The 26,598-nt window shown below is 47.4% G+C and overlaps 1 protein-coding gene and 1 long non-coding RNA gene across 2 annotated transcripts in view; one reads left to right on the forward strand and one right to left on the reverse strand.

Annotated features, from left to right (window-relative positions):
- The window catches only part of LOC307183255, a 345,629-nt gene that overhangs the window by 204,799 nt on the left and 114,232 nt on the right, over positions 1 to 26,598 (reverse strand). The window lies entirely within an intron of this gene.
- LOC307182947 (transmembrane protein 59-like) lies at positions 4,393 to 5,795 on the forward strand. The gene is given in 2 exon segments (XM_079914708.1): positions 4,393 to 5,172; positions 5,174 to 5,795. Coding segments are annotated over 2 exon segments (972 nt in total). The 5' UTR covers positions 4,393 to 4,465; the 3' UTR covers positions 5,439 to 5,795.

The raw sequence follows: 26,598 nt of genomic DNA on the forward strand, positions 1-26,598 counted from the left end.
CAGAAACACCACAAGAAAAACTCCATAGGTCTGAGGCTCTGCAGCCCAGGTGGAGGCTCTACTCCGTCCCCTCAAAGCACGCAACACCCTGAGCTCCGCTCTCCTTGTCTGCAGAGTGGGAAGGTCATAGGCACTGAGAGGTCACTGTGGTCCTAACGAGTCATGTGCACACACCGCAGGCTCCTAAAACACTCCTTTTCTTTCTTATTTTTTGGTTAATAATACTATAATTCGCCCAGGAGAACGCCTTACCGTAGGTCTCCGGGCAGAATTCTCTCTTCCTCAAGATATGCTAAACACCCAAGCCCCTGCCTAGAAGAGAGTGGGGTTAACGCCTCGGGGGAACCGACCCCTCACAATCTGTACAGAGGGAATTCCTTCCTGGTGGTGTTCATGTGGCCGACAGAGCAAGTCACCCCCAGGTTGCTCCTGAAGCAGGACAGGCTTTTGAAGCTGTGATATTTCTGAATTTGGCCTTGGACAAAGACACCATATTTCCTCATAGCCATTCACACCCTGACTCAAGCAATTTTAACTGAATTCTATTTCCTTTCAACCCAAGGCCATTTGAAGATGCAAAAACCATATCTGTGAATGAATTCTAGCATTTGATTTGCAGAGTCAATTCTACTGAATTCCAGGCTTTAGCCCAGGTATATTTCAAGTTTCTGAGGCTCAGAACCATTTTCCCCACCCTCAACAATATCACACACCCACCTCCCAAATACACAAACGTATATGGGTTATACAGCCAACAGCTCATGTTAAAGGGGACCCATATTAAATAATATTGTTACATAGATATTAATAAGGCTAAGATAAAAGATGAGAAAATAGAAGAGAGTCTTTGTATCTTTTTAATGTTGTTCGTTATGTAGAAATTGGGAATCAAATCGATGAATTTTCTGACTACAGCGTCAACAAAATGATCTGAATTCTAAACAAATCCTGGAGTATACTGACAAATAAATAGCATAGAGAAAAGATGAAAGCATAAACTAAGGACAGGAAGTGAAACCGGATTCAGAAATATTATTCTTGCATTTGAGATTAAAAGAAATATACATACATCTATAATTCTACAACTCCCACAAAGCCTAATTTCATTTGTAAAATACACCAGGGAACCCTGGCAAGTTTCTGTGGAATCATGCAACTAGGTGTGTCTTTTAATTAAACGCACATCCAGCAATCCACAAATATGAATTAAGCTTCACCAATTAGTTAGCACTGTGGAGGAGTTAGGTCTCTACCCCCCACGGAGTAAGCAATTTGCGAAACTTTACCCTACAACACATGAAAACCAGGGCCCCAGCTACCAATTTTAAGGACATTCTATTCTGCAGGGGTTCATCTTCCTTCTCTCCAAAAGTGTATCAAGGTCCTGCTGTGTTTCAATGGAACCAAACAGCTAAGGCTCTGAAAGACACCATTTCAGAAGAAAAAGGGGTGAGATTATCTCTGAATAATCACTCTATTAACATGAATCTGAACTGTGATATCTGGTCACTTTGTTTTAGTTTACAACCACCTTTGCAAGTGATAAGATTTAAATTGATTGATGGGGAGAGGGTGGGAAAGGAAAACAACACACACACAATAAACACACACACACACCCATCACGCACACACACCCATAACACGCACACACATCACAGGATCCAAATTCAACAAGCAGAGGTGAATGCAGAACTGGTCTAAGCTGAATGTATGCACAAAAGACTCCCTTCCTTCCTTCCTTCCTTCCTTCCTTCCTTCCTTCCTTCCTTCCTCTCTTCCTCCCTTCCTTCCTTCCTGTCTTACCTTTTTTATTCCATCAACAAGGCCAGGTGACAGTGGGAACACCTCATATTCACCCTGCTTCAAGTAACAAGGGGGCAGATTGTGAGAGAACACAAGTGATGTGAGCTTCCAAGGTCCAGTCCAGTCGTTCCTGTATCAGCGCCAGTCCCATTTCAAAGTTTTACTTCCTAGGTCATCCGAAATTTGTCATTCATCCATAACACAGACCCCTAACTATTTCTTGAGCCATTCCTGGAAAGCCAGAGATGAAAAAGGCCCAGCCTCTGTGTGTTCTCAAGTCCTCATGGGATGGGCCGCCCAGTGGGAGAAAAAGCACTCTGGGATCACTGTGGGATTGCAGTTTGCTTGCATGCTCTGTTCCATGTGCATGAAGTTTTCTAAGGGATTCCTCCCCTTCACCAGTTACCCCTCCATGAAGAGCTGCCTCTCCTAACTAGACAGGTGCAGCATTCACCACAGGAAGCCTAGGCATCCCTTCCCATCGACAGGGCAGGTCTCAAGTAAGATCCTCGAGCCCTGCAAGGCTTGTTTCTCCCCGTGGATCACACAGAACACACAGTCCCCAAGCCTCCATCGTGTCTGTAACCTTGGGGCTTCTTGCTTCCTACAAACTTCTCTTCCTCTCTTCCTGAAAATACCATGGGTTTCTCAACTGAAGTATATTAAAACGAATTCCATTTTAACATATTCTGGAGCCCTTCACAGCATACCTTAAATTAAGCAGGAACACTCCAGTCTCCAGATGACAGCCTCTCAGGCAAACCTCCCTTGGTTCCCAGCAAACAGCCCCCTCTCGGTCTCCCCAGCCCACTGCTCCCTGTCCAACAACTCTGGTTTCCCCCACTTGGAAAAGTACATCTGACAGGTTTTACATCCTTCAGACCAAGGATGTAAAATCCTTCACCTCCATGTGAAACCTCTACTTTTGTTTCCTTTTCTGACTTGTATTTGAAGAACATCTGGGCCTTTTATTCAGCTTTTAGAAAAATTAGGGAAGGTCACAGCCCGAGTAGTTACTTGGTAAAGGTAAAAGGTAAAATTAACTACAATAGCAAACTCTCACATAGCCCTGATTATGTGCCTGGTAGAGTTCCAAGCGCTTTACCTATACTAACCACTAAATCTCACCACAGTCCTATAAGGCAGTCTTATTTCTTACCCCCATTTTACAGGTAATGAAAGTGAGACCCAAAGAAGTTGCATGAAATTAACCTGTCTAGAGTCATCCAATTAATAATTGGCAGAGCAGGGATTTGAACCTTTGTCATCCATCTCAGCGGTGCTGCTCACCAGGAAGGGAACGCTGCTGGCATGACAACAAAGGTACTTCCGTGCCCCCTTAAATGCAGCATTAACTCCATGAACACCCGCAAGCCCTGTAGATAAGCTACCTTGGTGTCACCTTCAGGAAGAGCAGGGTTTGCCTGGGTGAGGAGAAGGAAGAAGAGAGGAGACTTCTGCCCTTGAAAGATTCTATTTTAATTCTTTAAAAAAACCACCGAACAGACCCAGCCCTGGATTTCAAGATCAGCTTTCAAGGTCTCCAGGCATGAGGCAGTCATCTGAAAAGGGAAGCATGACAGGAGTCTGACCTCTGCGTGGCCTCCTTGTTCTCAAGGTGCTGCTTTCAGATCCGAAAGCGAACAGGAAAGCCGAGGAGCCAAAATCTCCCTAATCTCGGATCAGGTATCAATACCATTAGGCATTGGAAGCTTGCGATAGCAGGAGATGTCACACTCTCAAGTGCTAACACGGCAGCATTTATCTACGTTCACTGATAAGCTATCTAAGACATAAAAGGTCAATTAACTATTTCTAGAAGTTCTACATAAGACTCAGAAACTTGCCTGTTATCCTAGCCTAACTTCCTAGAAACACTGAATCACAACATCACGCAACGCAAGTCCCTCAAACCCAAGTCCCTTTGGAGGAAGGAGCTGGCTGCAGTAAAGGCCCTGACAGGTAGAGGGCAATCGTTAAGATGGCGATGACAATGATGATGACGGAGAAGACGGCGGCAGCCATGATCACGAGAGCAAGCACTGGTGGCACATCTCATATGGGTCAGGCACTGTGCTGAGGACCCTTCCTGCACTATCTTAATCTTCACAGGAACAGTGAGAGGCAGATACCAGCACAACACCCATTTTAAGGACGAGGAATTCGATGAGAGAGGCCAAGTATCTGGGTCAAGGTGTCATGATTGTGGTCACGATATGAACCGGGGCCAATCTGACTCTCCAATTTCACATTCTTATCTAATGCTCGACTGTCTCTTCCTATAAGGAAACCTTAGCATAGAAAGTTCTGGAAACAGGGTATGCTGATTACTCACATTTTCTGGTAAATATACGTGCAATCAGTTCTAAATACTCATTTGAAAAATGTTCCACAATGTTCATGGTCCTCTTTCCTGTCTTAGTAAGTGTAGTACGCTGAATATAAATCTACTTGTACTTTTTTAATAGCTACGTTCAGGGCTATCTCTTAGCTGTTTGCCATAACAATTAGGTCTGATTGTAGAGTAGTTCAGATATAGGCACAAGAATTAGACACAGCCCAGTATATATATATGTACGTGTGTGTGTATATGTGCGTATATATATATATAAATAAAATATATAGAGCAACAAGCTGACCTGCTCTGACAGAGACAAACAAAATGGCGGCCCCAAACGGGAGCCTCTGGGTCAGGGTCCAACTGGGGCTGTCGCTGCTGCTGCTGCTGCTGACCATGGCCCTGACTGGAGGCTCAGGGACCACTTTGGCTGAAGCGTTTGACTCGGTTTTGGGTGATACGGCGTCTTGTCACCGGGCCTGCCAGTTGACCTACCCCTCGCACACCTACTCCAAGGAAGAGGAGTTGTACACATGTCAGAGAGGTTGCAGGCTGTTTTCAATGTGTCAATTTGTGGATGATGGAATTGATTTAAATCGGACCAAATTGGAATGTGAATCTGCGTGTACAGAAGCATATTCCCGATCTGATGAGCAATATGTTTGCCACCCTGGGTGCCAGAATCAGCCGCCATTTGCTGAATTGAGACAAGAACAACTCATGTCCCTGATGCCAAAACTGCATCTAGTGTTCCCTCTAACTCTGGTAAGGTCATTCTGGAGTGACATGATGGACCGTTCACAGAGCTTCTTAACCTCTTCGTGGACTTTTTATCTTCAAGCTGCTGACGGAAAAATAGTTATATTCCAGTCTAAGCCAGAAATCCAGTATGCACCACAGTTGGAGCAGGAACCTACAAATTTGAAAGAACCATCGCTAAGCAAAATGTCCTATCTGCAAATGAGAAGTTCACAAGCACACAGGAACTATCCTGAAGATGGGGAAAGTGATGGCTTTTTAACATGTCTCTCCTAACTCCGGGTGGATTTTAACGATGACTCTTGTCCTCTCCATGACGGTATTGCTCTGGATTTGTTGTGCAACTGTTGCTACTGCTGTGGAGCAGTATGTTCCCTCTGAGAAGCTGAGTATCTATGGTGACTTGGAATTTGTGAGTGAACGAAAGCTAAACAGATATCCAGCTTCTTCTCTTGTGGTTGTTAGATCTGAAGGTGAAGATCATGAAGAAGCAGGGCCTCTACCTGCAAAAGGGAATCTTGCTCATTCAGAAATTTAAGCTTTGTTGTTTTTTTTAAAGAAAAGTGTATACACATCTAAATGTCCATTCCTCATAGTGCTTTTTAAAATTTCATTGGTTATAGGGCTTAAAAATCACTATTAAAATCACTATTAAACGCAAATAAAGTTACCCAAATCTGTGAAGACTGTATTTGCTGTAACTGTACCTGTACCTGTAATTTTTTTCTAGTAATGTAAGAGATGGACATTTGGGATTGTATTTTTATTTTACTAATATCTGTAGCTTTTTTTTTTTTTTTTTTTTTTTTTGCGGTACGCGGGCCCCTCACTGTTGTGGCCTCTCCCGTTGTGGAGAACAGGCTCCTGACGCGCAGGCTCAGCGGCCACGGCTCACGGGCCCAGCCGCTCCGCGGCATGTGGGATCTTCCCGGACAGGGGCACGAACCCGCGTCCCCTGCATCGGCAGGCAGACTCTCAACCAGTGTGCCACCAGGGAAGCCTTGTAGCTATTTTAATTACTATTTGCATTGTTTTTGTTTGTTTCCTTTCTTAGCCAAATTCTATGAGCTGATCATTGTTCTTCCCCACCTCCTACCATGTCAATCACCTTAGTTAATAAGTTGAATACTCAGTAGGATATGATGCTCTTGCTTAGAAATGACCCACAACCTGTAATTTGAAATTTAGTAGAAAGTGTCCTTTAACACACTGCATTTTCAGTTGTATTGAACTGAAATCATTAAAATTTTATTTGAATAATTATGTACTGAAATTTGAGTTAATATACTCCTGATTTTCCAGATCTTCCCTTTCACCCCTACCCAACCCAGAAAATAATTAGAAAATGTTCTATGTCTATTTATTGCTATATGATGATCAGGAAGCAAATTAAAGCGAAAATGATTCTCACACACAAAAAAATAATAAAATTAAATATATACACACAGTCCCTGACTTACAATGGTTCGACTTACGATTTTTTGACTTTACAATGGTGCAAAAGCAACATGCCTTCAGTAGGAACCATACGTCAAATTTTGAATTTTGATCTTTTCCCGGAGCTAGCGATATGCTGTCCTTTCCTCTCCTGATGCTGGGTAGTGGCAGCAGCCACAGCTCCCACTCAGCCATGCGATCACAAGGGTAAAAAAGCGATACACTGACAACCATTCTGTACCCAGACAACTATTCTATTTTTCACTTTCGGTACAGTATTCAATCAATTACATGAGCTATTCAACACTTTAGTATAAAGTAGACTATATATTAGATGATTTTGCCCAACTGTAGACTAATGTGAGGGTTCTGAGCACATTTAAGGTAGGCTAGGCTAAGCTATGATGTTCAGTAGGTTAGGTGTATTAAATATATTTTCAGCTTACAGTATTTTCACTTTATGATGGGTTTATCAGGATGAAAGCCCATTGTGAGTCAAGAAAGATCTGTATACTAGTAGATGTAATATATATTTTAAACATTTTTTCATATATTTATATTATATATTTTTATAATTTACATTACATCTTATTTTTTATAATGTATATTATATCTTTTTTTATAACTTATATCTTATTTTTTTAATATACCACTTTCAGAGCATCCCCAAGGCATGCTCTGAAAGTGGCATGTTCACAAATAAGATCTAAGAAAATTAATTTCACTATTTGCCTTTTTCTTATAAAAGTTCAGTCCAAATTATTTTGGTTGATAACTGCAGTGTACTGTATCAATGACTGCCCACACATGGTGTGTCCACAGCATGAGGAGTGCTGAGAAACAGGAAGAGGAGCAAATGAAGACTTAAAAACAACAAAACCCAGCGTAAAAACGAAAATGACCAGCCCCCTAATTCTAAGGAAAGACCAGTTTCTCATAAGGGGCAGTCAATGTATTTTTATCTGTGGCTTTAATGTTTTTGCAGACACATTAAATCATAAAAATCCAAGAAACCATACCTCACCCCCAAACCGCATAATATATTTTAAGGAATGTGTCCCTTTTCTAAGAAACTGCTTGATTCGCAGGAAGTGGCAAAGTGGCAGGTGTGTTCCCAGGATCAAAGAAACCAAATAAACGTTCCACTGGGCAAACCTGTTTCTCTCCGATAAACAGCTGCCTGCTGCCTTACAGGGGGAAAAGGAACCACAGGACTGTCTGCATGATTCCCTGGCACTTCTGTTTTTCTGCTTAAATTGAAAAGGAAGATGGCAGTCCACACCTATGCAGATACTGCTATGCAGCCAGGCCAATCCCAGGCCCTGCGTGGGCTGGGGGTTTCAAAGCCACAGCTCTGGACGGGGGCCTCACGGGTCTTCTGTGCTTTAGGTAGGCATGGAAGAGGATGGCTAAACTAGGCGTTGCAGGAGAAGCAGATTTCACTTGGAAAAGAGATCATTATGCAATTAGCTGTATTACACAATAGTTAGGCTCAGGAGGAGTGCGGGTGGAAGGTGGGAAAGAGTGTCCATCTTTACTTGCTCCAAGGCAGCCCGTTCCTTCCCTCTCGCACCACTCACCAGGCTGTAAATAACCACCTGCCTGTCTGTATCCCCAGGGAGTCAAAGACTATCCACCCTGGGCACATAAAGAGCACCCAATACGTGATTATTCTTGTTGCTACAGTGTGTTCTCAAGAAATATCTGCTGAATGACTGAAATAGGGGCAGGAATCAAAGAACATAACTTTCTATTTGGAAAGTGTCTTGCTAAATGCTTGTCATTGGATAAGATTCACTATATTGCAGCTCTGGTCTGTTGTGTTGTAAGCAGGGTTAAATAAATAAAGGCAAATTTTTAAAAAATACCAAAGAGGAGCAGAGCTGAACTGACTTGCTGGAAGTTTCAGATTAAAATAAAGGACTGTCTAGGAGAAGAGAGCCAGTTGGCTGCTTAGAGAACATGGAGTTTAAAGCAAAGTCGTAATGGAGATGGTCTGAGGGAGACCATCCAAGGGGTCCCCTAGCCACACAGACAATGGTGGGGACAGTGTTCAGACTACCTAGGAGCTCTGAGGACTCTCAGAGACAGACTGGCTAGGATGGGGCCAGAAGGGAGTTGCTGGGTCAGGCTGGGCCAGCTACTTAGTCATCCTGCCAGTAAAAATCCTCCAGGAATATTGTGCCCTGCAGAGAAGGAGCTGTTGTGAAAATGACCTAGGCAGACAATCTGACTGCAGCGCTGTAGGCAGGGCTGTGTCCTTCCCCTTGGCTAAGAGGTCTCTCATGCTCCCTTCTCCCAAGCAGCCAAAGAATAAGAAAGGATAGACAACCAACGTTCATGACCTCCTGCTATGGACCACTTCCTTCTCCCATGAAATGCCTATGAGGTTGGTAGTATCATTTACATCACACAAAACTCAGCTGAGAACTGTAACGCACCTACAATCACACAACTGGCAAGTAGCAGAACCAGAACTTTTCGTTTTGGCCAGGATTGAAAGAGAACCTCTTGCCCCACAGGATGCAGCCTGCCCTCCCAGCCTCAGAGGAGGTCTGAAGGGGCAGAGAATTTGACAGCAAGATGCTGCTGGCACAGCCTGCTCCTCTGAGAGCTTGGCAGGCCTGTCCTGACCTCTGTCCCAGAGCCACCTCCATCTGGAGACATAATTTTATTGGAGTCTCAGCTTGATCTGCTGACGTTCAGCTCACCTGCCTGCTTCTAGCTAGATCTCTCCCGACACTTCTGTTAACCCAGCTCCAAATAAAGCAAGAGTCCACAGACCAATGTTCCTCAAAGGGTGGTCTCTGGGATGTTTGTGTAAGTGGCAGACTCCAGGCCCCAACCCAGACCCACAGAGTCATAATCTCTGGAAGAGGGACCCAGGAACCTGCAGTTTTAACAAGTTCCCTGCATGATCCTCATGCCAGCTAAGGTGGGAGAGAGACTGTCCCCGGGGTCCCAGGGCGGCAGGGCCTCCCAAACTCCCCCATGAACACCTTCCATTCATCCTCCAACTCCAAAATTGCAACAGTACATACTTAAGATAAAAAATTGCGGGATTTTTTTAATTAAAATTTTTTTTTAATTTTTATTTTACACTGGAGTATAGTTGATTAGCAATATTCTGTTAGTTTCAGGTGTACAGCAAAGTGATTCAGTTATACATATACATGTATCTATTGTTTTTCAAGTTCTTTTCCCATCTAGGTTATTTCAATTTTAAATTTTTTAAAAAATTAAGTGACCTATTATTTTACCACGTAGAGAGAAGCACTGTTAACATTTTGGATTAATTCCTTCCGGTATTTTTCTACGTATATAGACACAGATACGGTTCTCCTGTGAACAGCATTACACCGGACCGTTTAGAGGCCTGCTTCTCTTGCTCAGCTGAGCACAAACACATGCAACTTTGCCACTTAGAAGGATACACGGGCATCACTGCAGGCCATCGATGTACAATTCTCCATGGCTGCTGCTGACCACCACAGGATGACAGGCAAGTCGTGCTGATGCAGGAGGATGGGGAATTGGAACCAGGACGCCAAGGCATTGAAAATTTGCGTTTCTGCTGACACTACCCATCTCCCCAACCTCAGAAGGCTACCACCTGGAGGTGGGTCAATTCCAACACGCTCAAATTTTTTTAATCCTAAACGGTTAGCAGTGGAAGAAATTTTAGAGGTCATCCAGACCAGTCTCCTCACCTGTAAAAGAGGAACCAGAGTCAAGACAAACCTAGCCTCTGCCGGAGTCTCATGGTGTCTCCTCACCACACCCAGGGTCCCCCAGATGTCTGCCAGGCTTGACAGAGGGCAGCAGCCACCTAGGGCAGGCCCAGGTGGGGATCAGGGCCTCAGGACACGCCTTTCAAATTTCCAGCGTCTCTCAATATTATCACCACAGCTCTTGACCCAGCAACCAATCTTCAGATCCCAGGGTATCTGTGTGGCTGTGGAACTTTGTTGAGGAGTGTCCTGGTCACAGCTATTGAATTCCAAAGGCATTAGGTCCCCACACTCTCGGCTGAACTGCCCTTGTACAAAGGAGGCTCTGAACCAGCTGAGAACCACAGTCCAGTCTCACGCTGCTTAAGAATCGTCTCCAGCCTTAACGTGATAATTCAGGCACAGTGCCCCTGAATCACAGTGCACGGCACAGTCATGAGCAGCAAGACTTGGCTGAAGAAAAATTACCAAATTCTGCCCACTCAAAAAATACCTTGAGAGCTTCCCTGGTGGCGCACTGGTTGAGAGTCCGCCTGTCAATGAAGGGGACGCGGGTTCGTGCCCCGGGCCGGGAAGATCCCACATGCCGTGGAGTGGCTGGGCCCGTGGGCCATGGCCGCTGGGCCTGCACGTCCGGAGCCTGTGCTCCGCAACGGGAGAGACCACAACAGTGAGAGGCCCGCATACCGCAAAAAAAAAAATACCTGAGTGTTCCCACTCACGTGAGCTTGGTTTCAGCTTCTGGCTCTCTACCCCCATTTCTGGTTGGAGTGAAGGCTCCCCTAGAACTGCTCAGCAATCTGGGGGATACTGTGAATTCAAAGAAGGCCACTGGACTTGAAGCAGATGGCTAGCAAACATTACTCCTGTCCTTTCCGTTTTAATTAATTCATTCACTCATCCATTCATTCATCCGTTTATTCACTCATCCATTCATTCATCCATTTATTCACTCATTCATTCTTCCACACTGAGCATCTCTTCCCCAGGCACAATGTTAATGGTTTTCAAATACAACTTTTTATTTTTTTTAATTTTTTTTTTTTTCGGTACGCGGGCCTCTCACTGTTGTGACCTCTCCCGTTGCGGAGCACAGGCTCCGGACGCGCAGGCTCAGCGGCCACGGCTCACGGGCCCAGCCGCTCCACGGCATGTGGGATCTTCCCGGACGGGGGCACGAACCCGTGTCCCCTGCATCGGCAGGCGGACTCTCAACCACTGCGCCACGAGGGAAGCCCTCAAATACAACTTTTTAAGACTCATGATGATTCTATGAGATGGGTCTCATTCTTCCCATTTTAAAGGTGAAAACTCTGCGACTCAGCGCGATGAACAGTTGCAGATTTACTGGGAGGCAAAGGAAGAAAGCTTCGGGCGTCTCTTGCATGGACCTCTTTCAAGGACCTAGCAATGTGTTTGCAGAATCGTATAACTGGTTTTTGAAATTTACAAAATTAAGGTATTTTAGCTGCAATTCGTTAGGAGCACTCTTTCCACTCTGATGTCTCCTCCTCCTGTTGCATTTCCCTTCATGTCAAGTGGCGTTGAGGCAGCTTCAGGCATTGGGCGATCCAGCTGAGGGGAGCTGGATTTGGGGATAAATTTAGTTTGGGTGTAGCGGGATTGAGGACTGTGGTTCACAGACACTTTAATGCAGGGGCAGGTTATTGCTAGCTGCCTCTGTAGCTGTCCCCACGGCTTCCAGGAATCTGCCTACCGCCTACCGGGCCCACTCACTGTCGCGGAGACTCAAAGGTGCACCATCTGGTACCTGAGATACGTGCAAAGTGGAGGGAAAATGAAAATTGAAATATACAGAGCCAGGAGCTAGTCGGTGGACACTTCTTCCAGTCATCAGACAGGTGGAATTGTAGGAGGAGAAATTAATTCTCACTCAATGATGCTTACTCCAAAAGGGAAGTTTTCTCCTGTCAGAAATATATTTGATAACACAGCAAACACAGCTAGAAACATGCCAAACACTTTTCCCCTTTTTCATGGGAACTATGCAAAACAAATTTTATCAAATTTTATGCACTGTAGGACCCAAACCCGTAGCCGTACAACAAAAAGTGGATGTCTGTGTATGAAGTCACGTTTTGTGACTGTCAGTAATAAAAAACAATTTTATCAACCATGCTAGAAGAAAATTAAATGATCTTTTCAGCCTCCCTTTAGAAAAATTATGAACTCATTATCACATGAAGAGGTGATCAAAGAGTTTCCAGCCAAAATATGTTAAGAAAAAAAAAGTATTAGAGAGGTTTGATAGACAAATAACTAATAAAAATACTCTTTTTCTGGACTTTGTAAAGATACATATCAGGTTTTTAAAACTTATGTTGGATGTGATTTCTTTTCTCATTTCAAGGAAATTTTCACTATCATATCTAACTTTGTATTTGTAATTTTATGTTCTTTCTCTTAAGGAGGGTCCCCAAATTACTTAAGCTTCAAGCCCTGTGAATTCTCGATCCATCCCTGGAGGTGAAGTATGTACCCCAGCCAGGAAGTAGCAGATGCTGGACTGGAAGACTTGGTACCTTGAGTATGTGATTTCCTGCACCTCAACCCATGTGGACCCAGTCACCGGGTGGCCTGGGCTGGAGTGGAGCAGGGTGGGGGAGGGTGATAAATTAACCACAGGCTCTATTACCACACACAATATTAAGTTTCTACCTCACCTGGGTAGGCAGGCAAGAGCAAGAGGCATTTTGAGGACCTGAGCGTGCAACCTGACACAACTTGACTCTTAGAACCAAGTACCCAGATTAAGGATAAATAACCCCAAATCATCACCCAGCATCCCTGAACCTGACTGGATTCTTCCAGGTGCTTTATTCCCTAGATCTGCACTAAAATGGCAGCCACTAGCCACATGTGGCTCTTCAAGTTTAATTATAATGAAATAGAATCAAAAGTCTACTCAGTTGCATTAGCTACACTTCAAGTACTCAAGAGCCTCACGTGACTAGCGGGGACTACATTGGACAGTGCAGAGATGGACTGTTTCCATCACCTCCATAAGTTCTACCGTTCACTCCACTGATTTAAATCTTCATTACCAAGACACATCTAAGCTCTCCTTCTCAAGCAGAGGGCATTTTCAGGTGAGTGTGACAGATATGTGAGGAGAAGGGAAGGTCTGTCCAGAAAGAAAAGCAACGTGGAGCAGCTTGTTTGCAGAGGAGGGTCAAGGGAGAGCCAGAGAGGAGAGAGAACCCGGGCCAGCCGAGGTGTGGAGCCTTAGAGACAGGAAGGGCATCATCAGACACACAACCAGGAAAATAACTCAGATCACACCCAAGAACGAGTGAGAAGCAGAAATTATTAGTAGCTCTGGAATCAAGATTATTTTTCTCTTTACACACACACACACTTTTTAGAGTGTACTTTGCACTGGGAGTCTTTACTGGGGGCTCAGTTACAGCTTTGCGTGGCTGGAACATCTACAGGCGTGAACTGCAGAGTTCAGGCATGACATCATCCTCTTCCTCAGGCCTCCCCCTCCACTGGCACCCCCCCCCCCAAAGAGCTACTGCCAACTCTGGTCCTCAGCAGAGATCTGAGGGGCAGCAGCCCTTTCTCCTGAGGCTGAAGGGACCCCTTGCTTCAACTCTTCTGCTGGAACTGACTCAGGGAATAAATCCTACACCCAACCTCCCGTATTCTGAGATTAAAGGACAGCTGGGGGCCTCCACCTCCTCTCATGGGCTTCCAGGGGCACATCTGCAGTGAATTCTAGAGCAAGAAGGCCTGGCAGAGTGAGGGACCCACATTTCTCCACCATGTCAAGGTGTGGGGATGGAGACAGTGAGAAGTCCTGGGGAGGATGTTGGGGACAAACGGTGCCCTCCCAAGCGGTTCTAGGATGGAGCTCCCAGTAGGTAGGATGGACTCGTTACTATGGTGATGCTGCTGAAGCAACGGCTCCCCACACCTGGGGCAAGGCCGTAGCGTTTACTTGACAGTCATCAACCCATCTCTTCCTCATAATATTGCTCAGCCATTCAACTCTCAACAAACAACTCTTAAGAGATAGCTTGCAGAGTGGACTCAAATCCTGGCTCTGCCAGGTGCTAGCTGTGTGCCATTGGGCATGTTACTCATCCACTCCGTGCCTCAGTTTCCTTGTCTATGAAATGGGAGTAATAACAGCAGTACCTACCTCATGGGCTGATGTGTGGATTAAATAAATTTATACATGTAAAGTATACAGAACTAAGCCCGGAGTGTGACAAGCACCCCCGAAGTGTCTGCTGCCGTGTTCCACGCGCTGGCACCATGAAGACAACTAAACACAGTACCTGCCCTCAAGGAACTTACAGCCTAAGAGAAGGACGAACAAGTGCTAGAGGGACAAGGGTGCTCGGGGTACAAAGGAGGGACCCCGAAGCCAGAACAGGCCTGATTCCTGGGCAAAGTGACAACTCTGTTAAGTGTTGAAGAGCTATGGGACAGCCACTGTTACAGGCCCTTTTTATATGGTTTCTCATTGAATCCTTGGCCCATTTTACAAACAGGGAGCCTGAGGTTCAGAGAGGTTAAGGCACTTCCCCACTGTCGCCCAGCTGGTAAGTGGTGGACCCAGGATTCAAATCCACGTGTATCTGATTCTAGAATCCTGACTCCAAGTCTGGGCAACGTGCGGGCCGGCCAGGCAGCCGCCTAGAGGGCAGTTCTCTAAGGGGCTCTACAGCAGTGTGGGGGGAATGAGAAATGCGGCGCCAGTTAAGGCTGGTCTTTGCAAAATAAAACGGCAACAGACCCTGCATGGGCCCAAGAAGCTAGTGCCTGCACCTGGAAATAAACAGTCCATTCAGGCAGAGTGGACTCCTGCTTCTGGCTATGTAATTACTGGATAATCGGTAAGGAAGAGGTCTGAATCATTAGCCAGCCTGAAGGCCTACCTGTTTCCCCACAGCCGTGTTCCCATACGGCTGTCCCACAGCCGTGGGAGACCCGAGAGGAACACGCAAGCTGGAAACGTGGGCTCACACGCACGCTTTCTTCACCCAGAGGCTCCGGGCTCCCTAGACTGCACACCACCTGGTCTCACAGAAGCATTTAGCCGGAAGACGGGCCCCAGCTTTAGACCCAACCTGGTCCTTTTCCAGGAAACTTGCCTGGTGTCTGATTTATGTGTCCCAACTTCAACCCTGGGCTAACAGGGACAAGAATTCCAGCAAAGATGCAGGATCACAGAGAAAACCAAGGAAGCAGCCGACAGGCCACACACTAAAAGCCCCAGCTGTGTCTCCCAACCCTGAGTTTCACATTTATTCCTACTCACAAAAGAGAGTTTGCATCCAAGCAGAGGTATCAAGAGTTTTAATTAAACTTCATCAAAACACAAAACTCAGTTCCCTTAACTGTGCTTCCCAACCCCCAAACGGTGGCATCAGGGGGACAGGAGCAATGATGGTGGGTATGACCATGCCGAGTGCCTAGCTCTGCCCTCTCTTGCTCTGGGTACCCATTCCACTCGGGTCCCCTGGACCGGGAGGTCCTGCAGGCTGTCATGGGTGTGTCCCCAGCACAGTGTCCAGCTGGCACTCAGGAAATCTTAGTTGGCAGTTGGACGAATGAGTCTCCCTCCAGGTAAGGAGGGAAGCTCTTGCTCACAGAACCCTCCAGAAGTCCTTGATAATTCCTTTCTCTCCCTGTTCTGAGCACCCCTGCGGGCTGGTTTAGCACACAAGCTCACTCAAGAGGCAGCCCTCCAGAGAAGATCAGGGGTTAACTGTGCCCACTGAGGAGCCATCTTCCACAACCACCCCCCCCGCCCACCACGGTGACGTCTTCCCGCATCCTGATGTTTTAGCTTGTAAAAAGCAAGGCCTTCCGATGGGAAAAGAGAAGGAGTCAAACTCACAAGAAACAAGTGTCAGTGACAGATTTTCATGGGAATGGCACCTCCAGACCTATCAGCGCTTGAGAACTGCCTGTTTCCCAACCACAATTCAACACAAGGGCAAATATCATCCTTCCGTTCAACAGGGGTAGAGCAGGCTGGGAAGAAAGCTTGCATCCAAACGAGGGGGCGAGGGCTTCCCTGGTGGCGCAGCGGTTGAGAGTCCGCCTGCCGATGCAGGGGACGCCGGTTCGTGCCCCGGTCTGGGAAGATCCCACATGCCACGAAGCGGCTGGGCCCGTGAGCCGTGGCCGCTGAGCCTGCGCGTCTGGAGCCTGTGCTCCGCGACGGGAGAGGCCACAACAGTGAGAGGCCCGTGTACAGCAAAAAAAAAAAAAAAAAAAAAAACGAGGGGTGAGGGACTTGCCCAGTGGTCCAGTGGTTAAGACTCTGCACTTCCACTGCAGGGGGTGCAGGTTCAATCCCTGGTTGGGGAACTAAGATCCCACATGCCGCGAGACGTGGCCAAGATAAATAAAACGAGGGGTAAGCAAGATCTGGACCAGAATGAAAAATGCTGGACACCCAAGCTGTGAATACTGATGTAAAAGTGTCAACCTACAATAACAAATATTTGAATAGGACCCAGCGTAGTTCTCTTTAAGTGGCCCAAACACTAGAGCTTTACTTTAAAAAAAAACAAACTATCTATTCCCCCTCTGCCCTCCAGCTCCCCAGCCACCCCCCCTGCTCCAAGAGCCACACATGCGGCTAACTCTGAGAGTTTTCTAAGAAGCTGGTCAGAGACCCTGAGTGGCTGGTCAACAACGTAGTTCTTTACAGATGAGGCTTAGAGAGCAGAACTGGCAGCTGGGTGCCAAGAACGCACCAGCCCCGCTCACATCCCACATCTGCCCTGACGCTCTGAACCACAGCCCATCCCTGCCACACGTTAAAGTTTGTGAAATTGAAAGAGAGCACAGAGAAGGGTAGAAGGTGCAGAAAACGACACAGAAATAAGTAAATGAGAACAGGAACTGAATGAGGCGGCATCAGGATGCGGCAACGAGGAATGTCAGTTCCCCTCTTGTCCGCTGACCCCTTCCGCTCTGGGACCCTTCACACTGACACCAATTAAACCCACCAGCTGTGCTTCCAAAGAACGCCTGCCCGGGTCGGTCTGGCTGCACAGACACTGGCGCTGACAGCCGCAGAGAGCAGCTCAAACCAGCCACACGGTTCGGCCTGCCCTGTGGTCTGGTGAAAACATGCCTAGCCAAGGGAAGAAAAGAAAACGTCTCAAAAACATGCCTGAGAAGCTGCTGGCCTGGGCCTGGATGCAGGGGCTTCTCAGCTGCAGGGCATGTAGATACCAGCCACCAGGGTCCCAGCCTTCTCTGGCCATGGGTCTATAAAGAGAAAAGGTGATAACTGGGAATTGGGCTTTTAACCTTGGAACTGAGAAATCAGCCTGCTGCTCCCTCCAGGGTGTTAGACCCTCTCACCCAGTTCTTCTCAGCCAGGAGTGATTTTGCTCCCCACCCCAGGGGACATTTGGCAATATGTGGAGACATTTCTGGTTGTCTGGGCTCTTGCTACTGGCATTTAGTGGGCAAAGGCCAGAGATGCTGCTAGATACCCTACGATACACAGGCCAGCCCCCAAAACGAAGGACTATCTGGTCAAAAACGTCAACAGTGCCGAGGCTGAGAAGCCCTGCTCTAGAGTCAGAGAGCACAGGGTTTGAATTCCAACTCCACTACTTACGAGCTCAGGGGTCTTGGACAAGCTACTTCGCTTCTCAGAGCTCCAGGTACCGTTTATATAATTAATAAATCTTATGTAGCAGTTTCTAAGTGCCGGGCACTATTCAAAGCACTTTACACATATGAACTCATTTAATCTTCCTAACCACCCCATGCCACCGTACTATCCTTTATCCCCATTTTACAGATGAGGAGACTGAGGCCCAAGATTACCCAGCTAGTAAGTGGAAGAACCAGGATTCGCACCCAGCAATGTGGAAACACGGCCTGCACTCTCACGTTACTCCATTCTTCGCTTGCCTTACAGATCAGAGCTCACATTGACTATCTAATTTAGTTCCTGATGCAAGGGCGTGCCGCAAATGGGGCTTCTCAGCCCTCCTTCGGCATTTAGCCCACATTGTTTGTACTGTCTTGAACAATGACACCAAGGATCACGCCACTTGCTTTTTCTCTTTCCCTTCCAGCATCTAAAAATGGCAAACATTCAAACATTCCCATTCCCCAAACGCCAGCTACACCAAGATGTTTATTCAAAAGTGCACAACGAGCTCTAGCCAGGCTGGCATTAACACTCTCCAGTACAATGTTCCCAAACATCGTGCTCATTGAGGATGAGGACCGCAAGGTCATTGAGAACCACGTCCTGGACCTGACATTGCTCTCTGCGGCCCCCTTATTCCTCTGCATGTTGGTTAGAAGGTCCCAAGTGTGTCTATTTGAAAACAAATTGTCAGATGCCATCTATATTTAACAAACAAGCAATCCTCCCTAAGCAATCTGAAAAGCACGCTCTCGGGAGCACGCTCTGAGGGCACCCAGGCCAGTCACTTTGCAGATGCAGAAACTAAGCTTGCACCAGCAAGTCAGGACAAAAAGAAAAGCCCAGAACAAGTTTGAGTGTGCTCAGATCTGGAAGCACAGCAAGTGAGTAATTAGCCAAGCTGAACATTGGACAAGGGGATACTTTTAGGAAAGGACAGACAGTTTCAACCCATTCATGTGGGAAAGAAGCACAGTGTCCCCCTCTAGGCCCCTCCCTTGCAGGCTCTTCTGTCTCCAGCTCTAAGCCAGGGAAAGGATGCTCCTGGAACTCTGACTCTTTCTCCTCCACGCCCCAGTTTCCTCCCATCTTCTCTTACTCTCCCCACACACATTCCACATCTGGTCCAAACCTTCATTCTACCCCCTTTTATTAGCATAGTTCCCACACTATTCAGATCTGTAGGGTCCAATGGTTATACTGAATATTTCAAATGACCCAACTATTTTTTTTTTTTTTTTTTTTTTTTTTGCGGTACGCGGGCCTCTCACTGTTGTAGCCTCTCCCGTCGTGGAGCACAGGCTCCGGATGCGCAGGCCCAGCGGCCATGGCTCATGGGAGGATCACGTGGGATCCTCCCGGACCGGGGCACGAACCCGTGTCCCCTGCATCGGCAGGCGGACTCTCAACCACTGCACCACCAGGGAAGCCCCAAATGACTCAACTTTTGCCTGTGATGAAGATGCTCAGGTGAACCAAAAAGCAGGGCTGGACTGTTGGCACCCCCAGTGCGCTAGTGCAGGCCAGCCCAGGCCAATCAGCAGTGCTGACTGGCAGAAAGGCACGTCTCTGATTAAATTTAAAAATATATTTTTTAATGACAAAGATCTTGATTGGTTTAGAGGTGTAATTGGATAAGAATCTTTCGATCCGCGATATAGAAATGGAGAGAATAACAAAGTGGTTCTTGGTGGTTTACAAACTGGGCTAAGGGATGCTATCCTTTCCCACTGACAAATGACTCTGTCCTGGGATTCTGAAGGTTCCAGCCAGTTCGAGCGTGGCAGCTGATCCCCCCACCTCTCCCGGGCCGCATGAGCAGTCAGTGGCCCCAAGGCAAGACCATTCCAGCTAATGGTAAGGAGGGAGTGGAAGTCAGACGGCAGGACAGGGCATGGCTGTGACCATCCTCCAGTGACACTGCAGGTGACTGATAAACATGTATTTGTCTTAGATTAGGAGAATGAGAACATGGTAGACAGAGAAATGGAAATGCTGGGGGCAAGGAAAAAGCTTAAAGATAGACTGGGTTTGGACAAAGTGAGAAGGACAAAAAAGGCAAAGTAGAACCTTTCTGACTGTAGCAGATCCTCCGAAAACTGCCCCCAACTCTGGAATGATTTTTCCATAAGTCAAGAAGAGCAGCAGGCAAGATTCCAAAGGAAAGACTTGGTCAAAATGCACCGTCAACTGTTAAAATAATATACAGCATACCACTAACCACAGTACTGCCCCAATGAACATTAATTGGCTATTATATATAACTCATTATACACTGGACGACAAAAGTTGCTTTCTATACATATTTTAACATATTTGAAAATAAGGTGTGGTGAAAGAGGGGGGCTTGCTCTGGACCCAGGCTTCCTGGGTAAATTCCAGCTCTGCCACATGCTAACTGCGTGACATTTGGCCAATCCTTCAACCTCTCTGTGTAGCACTTTTTCCTGTAAAATGGGGATAAGAACAATGCCCATCTCAAAGTGAACTCTCAATAAATGTTAGCTTTTATTTTTAAAAAGCCTCAGGATTAAAATGGATGAGTGAAAGACCTGGGGTGCAACCAGTTTATGAAGATTCCTTTTCTTCTGAAGTTAATGCTGAATTATCTCGTCTTTCCTTAATCACTGTGAGCTTGGGTTACCTCCAGAGACACAGCCTTTCCTATCTGTCTGTGGAGGTAATGGTACCAGTTGGCCCACTGTTTCTCTGATCTCTTTTCTGCCAGACCTGAAGTTCCCCTCAAGTCTGTGAGGTGCATCTCACTTTTAAGTCCCCTGAATACCCCCTCAAAAAGTCAGGCCTTTTAATTACAGCCTACTCTCCTGTCTAAGGCCCCTCACATGGTCTTCAAGAAGAGGTTGCCCTGCCACGGCAGAGGATCCTGACAGCACCCTTGCAGGACCTGCTGAAGAAAAATTATTCAATGACACCTGTTAAAGCATGTAAGGCAGACTTTATTCGGGGGGCCATCACGCTAGGTATAGGGACCACTGCCATGGGGGGTTTTGCAGTGGAGGAGAGAGATGGGGCTCAACTCCCAGTACAATAAGGAAAAGGGGGAGTTTATAACCGAGGAGCAGGGTGGGGGTCAGTGGATGGAAAATTACTAAGAGGAAACATCAGGGGTCAGGGGTCGGGGGGGTCCTGGCTAAGCCGACCTAACAGGGTTCTTGCTGAAGGCAGCCCAGGGTAATGAGGCATCACCTGTGGGGGGAGGGGGGGCGGATGAGGAACCTGATCAGATATTGAGGGTGGTCAGATATGAAGGATGAGGGATTCTGACTAAACCAACTTAGCAGGATTCTTGCTAAAACTGGACAATGCAGAAACACACAGAGGCTCAAAAGTCAAAAACTAATTGAAAAAGAGCTCAGAAGAGCCTGCCTAAAGTTTGGTCATGGACAGAATCTTTGTCAGGCCCAACCCCCAGGACAGTATGTTCGCGGGCAAGGCCCACACTCTTAAGCAGAGGTGATTCTTTGAATGAGCTACATCTGTGCGGGGAGAAGGAGGACACAGGGGCTGGGAAGGGGCAGGGGGTGGGGAAGGGGCATGGTCCCGGGAGAAGGACAGAGCCTGAGCGCTTCCATCAGCACTGGCACCATTGTGTTCTTACATGGCTCCACTACTGTGCAGGATAAAGCAGTCATTCAGCCTCCCAGCATCCCGGGGTCAGGAAACTTTGGTCTCATCTTGGTTTTGTGTTTATTCGTTTCCTTCTTGGTGCACGCTGGAGTCAAAGTTTTCACTGTATGGATACAAAACTAATCCAGGCTCTTTCTATCCAACATAAGAAAGAAAAACTTGGTTTCCTGTGAGCCAGTATTGATGGATACAAAGCCAAGAGGACAGAAAGAAAGGCCTCTCCTTCCCAGACAGTCTTCCTCTGTGGGGGTGGGGTGGGGTGGAGTGGGGTGAGGGAGAGGAAGGAGTGATTTGGAATCCAACCCCAGAAGAACTGCTGACACCACATCAGCAAAAAGCATCACCTTGCACCCGTCTCAACTTAGTGTCTCTCCATGGCTTAGAGCAAAGGCTCAGAACCCCTGTTCACAAGGGTTTCTGATGTTCTCTCCCACATCCTTGTCCTGGCTCAGAGGACCCTCAGGGCCGCAGGGCTGAGCTATGTCTTCAGGTCAGCCTGCCCACACAATCAGGCCCGCTTGCACACATGCACACACGCGCGCACACACACACACACACACACACACACACACACCCCTCTGCATGCTGGAGATAACACAGGAGAAGGAACCATTCTAAGAACTTACAAAGGCACTGGACCACCATCAGCAGGGTCGCACAGAGCCATATCTACATCTGACTCTCTGCAAGTAACAGTCTCCACAGGTAGGAAGAGACACAAATGAAGCTGCCTTCCAGCTGAAGCAAACGGAGGCTTTGTTTTCTCACTGGAGTGCTGTAAGAATTGAATTTGTTTTCTCACTGGAGTGCTGTAAGAATTGTTTGGGCGAAATAACATAAAATCTAAAAGCCCTGGTTCCCAGGCTGGAAGACAGGCCAGATCTATTCATTCAACCAGCATTAAAAACCCACTGCTTAATTAATACGGCAGCTAGCCGCGCTCTCTTTGCAGAGAAGCAGCATGGTGCAATCCCACGGGCCAGTGTCCTTGCCGCGGAGGCCCCCTCAAGACGGGCACGGTGAGTACACAGCTCCTGCCATTTCGGATGTTTCCTTGTAACACTGACGAAGCGATAAAAATACAAACTGTGAAAAATCAAACCTCTGCTGTGATGTCTTGAACTGTATCAATGAGTTCCTTTTTTAGCAAGGTGTTATGTTCAGGGAACATATCCATTTCCTGATAGTTCTTGAAGAAAGGCCCTCTCTCCACCAGGAAACTGCTTCAACCAGAAATCTGGTTTCCAATTTGATGGGGTGTGTGCACCTTCGGGCGTTTTTAGTGCCCTCCTGCCTGCTTCGTGACCCCACTGAAGAGTGGGGTGTCTCCCTGAGAATATTACTGTTGACACTCCCCCGATGACTTTTGTGTGGAAGGAAACCATGTTTGTCCCACGTCCCTTACACATCATTTACTCTGCCCTGAGCTTGACAGACACTATAGAATCTAATATTTAATGAGTGCAGTGATAAAGGCTTCACCCTCATTGCATCATTTAGCTCTCCCAACAGCTCTATGAAGTAAGTTCTATTATTATTATCCCCATTTTACAGATGAGGAAACTGAGGCTCTGAGAACAGTCTTCTCAAGGTCCCGTTAAGCGGTAGGACCAGGATTCGAATCCAGCCTGAATTTCTCCAAATCTAGGGTCTTGTCCCCGCACCAGAAAGCTTCCAGGCCACGGTCCTCTCCCCCGTCAGCAGAACCTTGGTGTCCTGGCAAGGCCAGATCATGTCAGGAGTGTTTTTGGGTTAGTATGGAATTACATAGCCCTTCCCTACAGCAGATTCCTTGGAAGCACAGGCCTTGTGAGGCCCTTGAGGAGAAAAAACAGAACAAGATCAGAAAGCCCGTTTTGCATCAAGCCAGAGACAGCCGCCTGCTTCAGGACCAACTGCCTCGGCTCACGGCTTCCCCGCCAGCAGTTCAAGATGGGCCTGTGCCGACTTTGCCTCTTTGGTCTCGGTGTGCCCACCTTTAAAGTGGATACAATCATGCCTGTGCTATCGGGCTGCTGCGAGGAGCCAGGGTCATAGGAGTCCTCCCACACCTAACAGGGTGGCTGGCACATGCCGGTCAGGAAATGATGGTTATTGCTATTATTTCTTGGTGGAGTCCCTAGACTTATTCCTAGATCCACCTGAGGGAAGAGGAGAGCAGCCCTCCTCTGTGGGGAAGAGTATTTTATCATCAGCCCTTTTTAGAATTTCTGGTGCATGGTGAGAGTAAAAACCAAACAGACTTTTAATGGGTTTTATTATTGCTTTTAAATTCTCTACGACAATGCACCTCCTTCTTGCCTGCCCCTGTGGTAGATTTCTCCCACTCCCTCCCTCCCGCTCCGAGCCCCTTCCCCACCCGATGCATGCCACAGCCTAGATTTCTTCCGATTTCCTCAGAAAGGAACTAGAAGGACAGTGGCCATCTTCCCCCACCCCTCATCCCCACGGTGATCACAGCACTTCAGGGATAAAGAAGGCAGCTCCTTCATACACCACGTGGGCCTGGCCACAGAGGGCCTCCCTGAAACGTTATCCAGGGAGAGGGGATGCACGTGCAAAGCTCGTAACTGGGAAAGGACATGCTGGTTAGGAAGGCTGGGGTGCAGGGAGGGAGGGACAGTGCTGAGGCTAGGGAAGCAGTCAGGGATCCATCTTCTAGGGCCATGCAGCCCGTGTTAAGAACTTTCCATCATCTTGCATTCGGCAAGAAACCACAGACATGATCAGGGCCTGGAAGGGTCAAGGCAGGGCTTGGGGGGACCAGTTAGGAAGCTTTTGCCACAGCCCAGCCTGCACAGGGGAGTGGAACTCAGACCGGACTAGTGGTTGGATTCAAACCCACAGCCCTAGGAAGAGGAATGCAGAGGATGTGGTGATAGATTAGGTGTGACGGGTGGTAGAGAGGAGAGGACGAAGTGTGGTTTCTGGTCAAGCAGCTGGGGAGACAGGGGTGCCCCTTCCTGAGACAGGGGATGTCAGAGAGGAGAGACTCAAAGGCTGAGGGGAGGGACTGGTGGGGAGTGGAGGGGGGAGTGGGTGTGAGCAGACATTGAGCCAGGTTGTACACACGGGGGATCACCCAGCGAAGAGGCCGAGAAGACGGTTGTATTTACAGTCGGGTGTTCCAAAGAGCGGTCCAGGCGAGACGCACGGAAACTGAAACCAGGCGTGAGTCCACAGGAAGAAGAGGGTCCTGGGGCCACTCTGACCCTTAACGGCCAAGTAGAGGGGGTGGAAAAAGCGGCAAGGAGACCAGGCAGAATAAGCCAGGAAAGTGGGAAGAAAACCAGGAGGGGGTAGTGGCTCAGAAGCCGAGGGCAGAAAAGAGGATTCAGAGTTTAATTAAACTTAATAAAATGCCGCCCAGAGGGCGAGAAAGCTGAAGTCTGACCTCCATCGGCCCTGATGGATGTGCAGGTCAGAGATGTTCTGATTCACGCAAAGCCTGAAGCGTGAGCGGGAGGGGAGACAAGCACTTAGATCTCTGGCAGCTGCCCCCAAACTTATCCTCCTTCACACCACTAGCATCTCCCTCCCATCCTTCGTCTTAATGTGTGATTATCCTGCTTATTGATTTGTTGACTTGCTTGCTGTCTTCCTCCCTCCCTAGAAGGGTGAGGGCTGTTAGGACAAGTACTTTATCTGTTTTCTGCCCAGCTGTACGCCCCCTACACTTGGCAGGATGTTTGGCACAGAACAGGACTTGAGAAATACCTGTTGAATATTGAATGACTGAACTAGAAACAGAGAGTAGAGATAGTTTGGTTAATAAGAAGTGAGAGGGCGAGCTGGAAAGGGAGTGGGCTGCAAGCAGAAGCTGCTGATGGAATGAGCCCCTGATAAGGAGAAGAGAGATGGGTGGGCGCCCCTGAGATGGCGGGGTCCCAGGTTTAGGGAGGTGGTTAGGGCGAATGCAGTGCACTAACATGAAAGCTTAAACTAGAGACTTAGAGGTATTTTTCTGGTCTAAATGACATCTAACCCACATGCCCTGGCCTCAGGACATGTTCCCCCGGAGTAAGACAAGGATCCCTGGGCAGGTGATTCATTAATGAAATGCTTCCGGCGGGGTGGGGGGGTCAGGAAAGGAGAGGGGGAGCAGCAGAGAGGAGGGGAGGAATCAGGCCAGGCTGTGACCTCGGGTGGAGCCCCAGCATGACCCCAGGAGACTTCTGGAATACAGACTGCACCTCCTCCCAAATCTGTCCCCTCCTCCCCCAAGGCGAGGCAGCTGAGTTTCACGTCCCCATGCCAGTTATAATTGGCTACTGTGACACCAGCTCTCTTGACAGGCCAATCCTTTGAAGGGGCAAAGGCCACAGAAGCTTCGGGGTGGGCGCACAGAACTAGTCAAAGTGATCCCAGGGTGTCTGGGCAGAGCACCAGCAATGTTTGCTACTAAAGCAGGACAGAGCATGGTGTGGGGCCCCGCCCCGGAAGACCCCCCCCCCCAAACAACCAACTGAAGTTCCAGGAGGCTGGTCGGTGCAGGGATAGTTACCACTTAGGATCATTTTTGTTGTGGAAAATAATCCTACAAAAGAAGATATCAAGGCTGCTATAGTTACACAGAAGTGCTCTTCTTGGAAAATGATAAGGGCATGAATTTAGTCCTTCTACGAGTACTGAATGTGGTGTGCAATTATTAAGAAAGTACTTAGAGTATTCCAAAATACTTAAAAGTCAAGAAATAGGAAACTTCTAGGGAACCTGTATTACATTCCTAGGACATGTTTATTATTATCATAGTATGTGATATTGTGGCATCCTCGGAAATAAAATCAATTGAAATAAAATAAATCAACCAACTAATATTTACTGAATGCCTGCTATATATACATCCAGCTCTGTGCCAGAAAAGGTGAAATGGAGAAATGTCTTCCATGCTAGAAGTTTATGATCAGGTTGGGGATCAGATGATATTGCTGAAACAATTAAAGAATAAGGCAAGACAGGATCCATGGTAGGCAATGTAGTTTGATGATTAAGAGTTGAGCCCCAGAGTCAGACTGCCTGGGATTACTCTTATTACTGCCTCAGTTTTCCAATCTGAGTAATAACAGTACTTCCTTCACAAGATTCCAGTGAGGATAAAATGAGGTAATTTGTTTAAAGCCCTTAGAGCAATGCCTGATGCATACAGCAAGCACTCAGTCCCTGGGAGTCCCACCGCTGCAGGTATTATTGCCGCTGAGGGGTGGAAAAAACCTCTCCTT

This window comes from Stenella coeruleoalba (assembly GCF_951394435.1).
Source record: "Stenella coeruleoalba genome assembly, chromosome: 1".
NCBI lineage: Eukaryota > Metazoa > Chordata > Mammalia > Artiodactyla > Delphinidae > Stenella > Stenella coeruleoalba.